This window comes from Cupressus sempervirens, chromosome 4 (genome assembly GCF_028749045.1).
Source record: "Cupressus sempervirens isolate cs-2001-9-10 chromosome 4, ASM2874904v1, whole genome shotgun sequence".
Taxonomy (NCBI): Eukaryota; Viridiplantae; Streptophyta; class Pinopsida; order Cupressales; family Cupressaceae; genus Cupressus; species Cupressus sempervirens.
In genome coordinates this window covers 723,447,476-723,455,628 of record NC_143121.1, presented here as the reverse complement: position 1 = coordinate 723,455,628, position 8,153 = coordinate 723,447,476, and the positions used below count along the sequence as shown (strand labels likewise).

The following is an 8,153-nucleotide window of genomic DNA, read 5'->3' as shown; positions in this document are numbered from 1 at the left end:
TCTCGGCATTTGAGGACGTCTATCCTCTCTTGTAACATTCTAGACGTCATTCCCTTGGGGTTTGGCCTTTGGAATTCTTTGTTTTTGGCTTCATTATCAGGCAGTTTAGTTGCATTTCCGGCTACAGGCAGATTTGGTGTTTTACTCATATCTTCTTCACTACTTGTCCGACGCTTATGCCGCTTTGAGGGAATGGTATTACAAAGGTAGTGGACTGATTGAAGGACAAAGTATTGTAGCAGCAAGTTCGTAAGCATGGGCTGGAGTATTATGACAATATTGCTGAAGTAATTAGTGAGTTGATAAATCTGCCATGTATTTGGTTTTATGAATTCTGAAAATAACATTTTATTAGCAGCAGTTCATTTCCACTTTGCATATTATTGTAGTTCCTTTCTTGTTTATGTTGTATGATACCAATTCCATGCATGAAACACAACAAACAAATAAACGTTTGATTTCCGGAGTTATAAGGGGTTTTAAGAAGTTGAATGCAAACTGTTTGACATAATTCCTTTCAGCAATTTAGTTTTTTGGGACATCCAGGGGTGCCCATTACAGTTGCACTATTTAGTATGTGAAATGTGCATTTCTTTAAAACTTCAAAATATTGAAATATTTTCTTAAAGTAAATATAGACTAACGAATGATTCCTTTAAATGTCTTGTAGTACATACTTATTTGATCAGAGACATTTATATCTCATATTAACATGTCTTAAAGATTATTTTAGATTTATAAAATTTAAGACAAACAATGTTAATCTCCAATTTACAAAATACCAAAATATAAATTCCAATCAAAACAACAATTGCATCTCCTTTTCAATCATACTACTAAATGTATAAAAATAATAAAAATTACTATTTCATACATAAAATATAAGCCTAGTAAACTAAATTAATATATCTTCTATACCCATAGTAAATTATCCTTTTTAATATGCATAACCCTCTTGTAAGCTATAAAAACGATGAGTCACACTGAATACAGGTAAAGATTGCCACCTGTCAAATACATATACTTAAAACCATGAAGATTTTAACACGTGCATGCCACGTAGCTACTACGTGTCATAGAACGTACCTGACAAAGCTTCTTCCTTTGGACTGAAAATTGTAGTGCAGGTGTTCATAACTTCACTTATTGTGTTCAATCCAATTTGCTTAAAAGAGTAAACAATGAAACGTTAAATGTCTGGGTTTTTTAAGATATTGAGGAAACAATCTTAACAAAGGTACGATGTTAAAATATCCTGTTAATCCACATTTTGCGATTTCCAATTTTATGGAAAGGAATTGTCCCAATCCTGTTTTCTAGATAGAATCGTAGCCACGATAGATAGAGTTTTAGTCACAATAAGTAGAATTTTAGTCACAATAGATAGAATTTTGGTCACAATTTCCTTTTAGAAAGGTTTATTAATGCAGTGAAATTAGTGTTTCGAGTAGAGGGGGAAATTGTTCATATCAATCATCCAGTTTTTTTAAGTTCTTACTGAGAAATAATGGCTTCTAAGGGGTTTTGTTTGGTGAAAAAGCACATTTGTGTTTGATTTCATTCAGTTTTTGAGAAATTTATATACATGAGTCCTTTCTACCTCTTCAACTTTTTAAAATGTTCAGAATCGTTAGCGATGTACCCTTTTTTTCCCTTACAATTTTTGGAGGCAGGATTATCAAATTTCCACTGATATATGCGTCTTTTTCAAGCAATTTATTTCTATACGAAGAACAATTAGATCAGTTTTGACCGTTGTTCAGTGCCCAAAGAAACCATACTCTAAATGTAATTTTGCTGCGAAATAAAAATCTTGTAGGACAAATATATCCTTTCATAGATACTGTAAATTATGTATCTGGATATTTTTTTCTCTTCTGGTTTAGTAGTTGTTTTACTGTAATCTTTAATAATGTTTTGCTATTGAACCACAGTTTTTTGAAACAGTGTCCCAGATTTCCGACGCTGGTGAAAGTGAAAAGAATCTGTTCAATAGGTTTGTATCTTCTTCATATAAGTGGAAAGCATTTTTTACACACTTGACATAAATTGAGATGGCGTCTGAGCAACCTAAACGTCAAGAAGATGATTCGAAGAATTCGAAGGAAACCTATCCATATCAAGTGCAAGAAGAGGTATCTGCACCTACTCTAAGGATCAAGCTTTTTGCTTCTTTGATTATTTTGCATCAATTGGCGGAAATTTTTTCTGGGTTCACGTTTTCTAATTAGAGAGCTAAGCATTTGAAATGTAATGCTTCTGAACTGTGTATTGTTCTATGAAAGATTTGGTATCCTCTTTCTGAAGGATATACATTGCCCTCAAGTCATCTAGGGCACAACCACGGAATCGTACATAACATAGAACTGAATGCATTTTGATTTGCTTTTTCTTCATTCTAATGAAATCAGACATATACAGTTTATGTATATTGGCTAAGCATCTGCTTTATAGTTCACAAATGAGAATCATTTCTCCTCTCCCATTAAAATAAGATTGAAAACATTCGCTTTCAAATACCATGCATGTGTGGGCTTCTAAAATACTACATATCTCACCATTTCTTTTGCTCTCCACAAGGTTTTTGGCTCCATGCCTTGTGGGTCATGTCTTCCTTGTGATTTTGTTCTATGCGATGTTTGAAAATTATTACAAGCTACTTACTACAGTAGGATATTTCTGTGATGGTGCCCCATTCATCTTATTTCCTCCAAATTCCTGCCATGTAAGAAGCCCTACAAAGTACACCATGGAGTTAGTTTAGACAAGCCTTCGAATCTGGAGCACATTTCTCATGGTTAACCTCTTTTTGACATTGTTTTAGGCGAAAGAGGCAGCTAAGGAAGCGTTTGCAGCTCAGCAGCAAGCAGTAGAGGTAATAAAGCAAGCTTATGCCAAGCAAGTAGAAGCTCAAGAGAAAGCTCAAGGGGCCGCGCAGCAAGTTCTTGCACAGCAGGAAAGTGGAAGGCAAGCTGCAACTGTTGCTGCTCGGGAGACAGCTGCAGCAATCATTGAAGAGGAGAAAGCTGCCGCCCAGAAGCAGATAGATCAAACTGCTCTGACAGCACAATTGTTGGGCGCTCAAATAGCCCAGCAATCCATGACTTCATCTCAAATGGCTGCTAATCAAGGATTTTTTCAGGGAATTCCGCCTTCTATCCAACAACCTACAGGTAATTCCTTTTTAAGATCATGGTTAAGATTGAAGGCAGTCTTATCTGGGTTTTGTTTCTGAAGCATTGCAATGTGGGTGTGCAAGTTCTTTGTACTCAAGGGGTTTGAATGATATACCAAAGTTAAAGCTAAACCATGCTTTTTGAGTCACATTTGCGGCATGACTGGTCAGCTCTGCTTAACCAACGGCCAATTTGCAATTTAAGTGGTCAAAATTCTTGTGACATAACCCTTTTTGTGGCATGCCTAAGAAGCGTTCTCAATCCACAACCTCTTTCATAGTTGTAAGCAGTAGAAGTGTTTGTTGTAACTTGAACCGGCCTTGCAGCATGCGTAAGAGCTTTGCTTAACTAACAACCATTTCCCAATTTTGAAGTGATAAAAGTTCTTGTTGTAGCTTGAACTTGTTTTGTGGCATGCCTGAGAATCTCTACTTAACCGACAACTACTTTACAAATATTTAATCCCCTTGTCAAATCATACCGTAGTCCTCTTTTCCGGCACTTGCAATGAGTTTATCTGTGCAGGCGGCTGGTTCTGCCCGATGTTTTTAATGTTTGTTTTTTAATAGTAATTATTTTTATGTTTATATATTTATACAACATAAATAACTAATGTCATAATAATACGATTTTAGTAATTTTTATTAAGGAATCCTGGAATTGTAATTAAATTATTAAATCCTTACAAATGCATCCTTCAAAGTTAGGTAGGGTCCTTATAAGCCAACAGACCTGGAGACTTCCACACTAATGACTGCTTTTGGTTTGGAAAAGCTTTTGAAGGAAATGCCTCGTAAACAGTCTCTTTTCTCACAATTATTGTCTGTTTCGAATGGTTTACAAGACACCTGGAAAAGTCTCCTCTATAAAGAAATTTTTAAAAAACTTCGAAAATTGATCCCCTTCATTCTTATTTGGAATTTTTGGACTTTCATACGGATTTATACAACTTGCTGAGATGTCGTCATAAACAGAATCCGTTGACACCCTATACTAAATGCACAACTACTGCTTTAACATTTGAATTGCAGGATATACACAACTACTCACACTTGAATTTGAATTTAAGGATATGAATGCACCGCTGCTACTTCCAACACCTTGATTTGAAGGATATGAATGCAAAACTGCTTCTTTAACAGCAAAAAGGTAATGAATTGAAGGAATGAATCATCTCCCAAACTCAGAATTTTGTCCTTAGATTTTTATCCATATATGCATCTAATGTACAAAATGAAATATATGTAGGATAACTGACACTTCTTTCTTGGATACAAGAACTAACCATGCTTATTTTCTTTGGGTAGGTACATTGTTTTTTCTTCTAAATATTCAGAACCATTGCTTGTAGAAGTGTATATCTTGTTGAATAACACACGTTACCCGAAAGCTATATTTCCACCAAGAAAAATATTGTTTTCCCAACATCACCACTGGTGGAAAGCCTTCGCTAAAACTTCCTTAAATATTTTATTAGTTGAGTAATAAATGATGACTATAATAGATAACCAACAGTTTGCAAAGAACTTGGGAAAATGAAACTGGGAAAGAGATCTTGCCCTCAAAGTCCTTGTCCTATATCCTTGTTTAGGCGTAGCTATTTATTAATTGAGCGATTGAGCAATCTTAAGATGGTTATTATAATTAGTTCTCAGAAAAAGAAAATGTGCATTCACACTTGAAAGAATCTCTTAACCAATTGGAAAGAACTCTGATTCTCATAAACTTCCATGACATAAGGTTTTGAAGACATGTTTAGTGCCAGACCATTTCACCTCTCTTTTGTCATATGATTACAGAATTTGTATTGTAGTTTTAGCATTTTTCTTACCCTGAAAGTACCTTAATTCTTCTTGACACTAAGATTTTGGTCAAATTGGAAACATGTTTAGTGCTAGACCATGTCAGCTCTTTTAGGGCCATATGATCCCAAAACTTGAATTGTAGTTTTGCATTTTTCTTACCCTCAATTCTTCTTCGTGACACTAAGACTTGAATCGAATATTACAATTGATAGGCATCACTGCAGACCAGCAAGAGTTGCTGGGATTGGCCAATCAAATGGCTTCAGCTGCTGCAACTCGAATGTATAGTGCTCATACTTTAGCATCCAGCACTCAAGATCCACAAGCTCTAATGGTATGGTATTCTATAACTCTACTAGATCTACTTAATCTTGAACTTTATTTCAGTTTGGTGCAAAGTGCCTGATGACAATGAGCATGATCAGGCTGCCAAGAGTCAAGCAGGTGTAGCTCAAAATCAAATGGCTGAAGCACAAAGAATATCTCAAGCTGCACAGACTCCAGCAACTGCAATGCAAGCTCTTGCTAGCATTAGGCAATCTTCTCTGCAAACGAATCAACAACAACTCTCAGGGGGAGGGTCCCAATCGACAGAACCCATGAAGATGTAACTGTTTTTGTCTGATAAGCAATGTGTAAATTATAATGGATTGACTGGTGCAAGAAGATGATTGTGTGTGCTTCCCAATTTTTATTTACATGTACATAACTTATTGTATAGCTTCATAGTCACTTCTTTTAAATGTATTTTCAATTACAGATTATGCTCATCACAGAAACAACTATATTGCTTGTTATCATGCGTTTCTGGATTTGATTTGATTGTGTATCAGGATGAATAGGATGAATAGTATCAGGATGAAATTATGATAATCCATCATAATTGTTGTGTTTTTAGTATCAAAATTTTCAATGGCACCACAGATACATCAGTGATACAGATACATCAGTGATACATCATCAGGAATGAATAGCAAGTGATACATCATCAGGAAGTGATGTTTATTTAATAATAGTTTTCCATTGTCCATGATGAACTTGTAAGGTGCTCAACTATTGGGTCCCTCCCTCACTTATGAAGGGGCCAAGTTGTGATCGCTTGCCTTGGGTCTATCATGCTTCAAATATACTGGTGGATATGGACATAAAAAACTAGCCTAAACAAATATACCCTCAGATCCAGCAGTGTCGTTGAAGAGGGGTTTGTTTGTACGTAGGTGACTGGGTTTTTCTTTTGTTTCTCCTCCCCGAGGGATTTGTTTGTAGGTAGGTTACTGGGTTTTCCTTTTGTTTCTCTTCCCCATATTAGATATTATCATATTAATATGATATTTTCAGTCCCTTGATCTCAGGCAGCTTCAACTTTCAACTTATTCTTCATTATATTGTAATGATGTCAATTTTTTGATGCAACATATTATATTTTTAATTATGAAATGTAGATACCTTTTCTCTTTAGCTGAGTTTATAATATGGTGAAATATTTTCAAATATACTTATTTATTATTAATAAGTTGTAAATCTTTTTCATAGGGAAATTTGTATTATCCATCCCATCTCTTTTTAATTGTGCTAATATGTAAAATATTTTTAATAATCTGTAATATTATTGATAAGCTGTAAGTTTTTGTGTTTGAATTGTATTTCCGTGTAGTTCCCAATTCTTATGTATTCTTATTTTTCTAAATCCCGTTTTACCCTTCATTTATTTCTTATGTATTCTTATTTTTCTAAATCCCGTTTTACCCTTCATTTATTAATACTATATTATTTGCAATTTACATTAATACTATATTATTGGCAATTTACACTAATACTATATTTATTAATATATTATTTGCAATTTACATTAATACTATATGTCAATCCAAATATCACATTAACACTAACCAATCAAATTCAAGAATTTACAAGAATTTAAAAGATTATATGAGATTTCAAATATTTATATTTTTTTTAATTTTTCATTATTTTATAAATTACATTTTCTATTTATTCTATTGATCCATACTATTTTTGTTACTATTTTTGGTGGGGGAGAAAATTAATTTTCTTCAACAAAAAATACAAATATTTTATAACAACTTCATCTTGCATTCAGGAATGTATTAATTATAACTTTATTTTTTCCACATTTGTGACAAGATGATAAGGTTTTTTTTTCAATCATTTTATCTTCCACCTCACACAACATGTCTAATCAATATTAATTATGACAATCTATTAAATAATTTTAATTTCTTATTTTTTTAAATATATTTATTATTAGTTTTACTTTGATGTTTATTTTTGACTATTTGATATAACTTGTTCCTAAAACTTCATGTAATCAATAAGTTCAAATATATATAATTTTTTTTTCAATCATTTTATCTTCCACCTCACACACAACATGTCTAATCAATATTAATTATCACAATCTATTAAATAATTTTAATTTCTTATTTTAAATATATTTATTATAATCAATATTAATTATCACAATCTATTAAATAATTTTAATTTCTTATTTTAAATATATTTATTATTAATTTTACTTTGATGTTTATTTTTGACTATTTGATATATTAATTATCACAATCTATTAAATAATTTTAATTTCTTATTTTAAATATATTTATTATTAGTTTTACTTTTATATTTATTTTTGACTATTTATTTTTGACTATTTGATATAACTTGTTCCTAAAATTTCATGTAATGCATAAGTTCAAATATATATAACTAATAAATATGTCTTTTTAATATAATTTCAATATGTTATATCTTTCTATTTGAATTTCTAATTTTTTTAAAATTTTGCTTTTTTTAATAATTACTAATTTTTTTTTTAATAAAAGTATTTAAATTATTACTATTATTTTACTTTTATAAAAATAAGTTAAAACAATATTATTTTTTAATTATATTTTATAATAGTATTTGTAATATGTATAATTGATAAGTGTTACAATTTATAAATTATATTATTTATTATTATTAATATTTTTTATTTAAACAATTTATCATTTAGTTTAAATACATTTAAAACTTAAATATATATTTTAATATTAAATTAATAATTATATTTTATATCAAAAAAATACAATTTACAAATGTACATATTATATATATATAATTTCATAATTAAAAATTGCTTTATTTTATCAAAAGTTTGGAAATACAAAACATT

General features: G+C 31.3%; 1 protein-coding gene across 2 annotated transcripts; it reads left to right on the top strand.

Annotated features, from left to right (window-relative positions):
• The first annotated feature begins 1,154 nt into the window (after nucleotides 1–1,154).
• Nucleotides 1,155–6,332, top strand: LOC149563315 (uncharacterized). 2 transcript variants are annotated; one of them, XM_089826653.1, is made up of 5 exons: nucleotides 1,155–1,237; nucleotides 1,935–2,135; nucleotides 2,825–3,173; nucleotides 5,194–5,315; nucleotides 5,407–6,332. In XM_089826653.1, exons 2-5 carry the CDS (start codon nucleotides 2,055–2,057, stop codon nucleotides 5,590–5,592), a joined length of 738 nt encoding a protein of 245 aa, XP_089682779.1. In that variant the 5' UTR covers nucleotides 1,155–1,237; nucleotides 1,935–2,054; the 3' UTR covers nucleotides 5,593–6,332. The 2 variants fall into 2 exon arrangements, with proteins under 2 accessions (XP_089682779.1, XP_089682780.1); XM_089826654.1 differs by having other exon boundaries at nucleotides 1,157–1,237; nucleotides 1,948–2,135.
• Nucleotides 6,333–8,153: the final 1,821 nt, after the last annotated feature.

What these genes read in the sequence shown, in the direction of transcription:
- LOC149563315 (XM_089826653.1), top strand. Translation starts at nt 2,055, where the DNA reads ATGGCGTCTGAGCAACCTAAACGTCAAGAAGATGATTCGAAGAATTCG. An exon ending in CATATCAAGTGCAAGAAGAG is followed by an intron (nt 2,136 to 2,824) that starts GTATCTGCACCT and finishes ACATTGTTTTAG; the next exon opens with GCGAAAGAGGCAGCTAAGGA. An exon ending in TTCTATCCAACAACCTACAG is followed by an intron (nt 3,174 to 5,193) that starts GTAATTCCTTTT and finishes TACAATTGATAG; the next exon opens with GCATCACTGCAGACCAGCAA.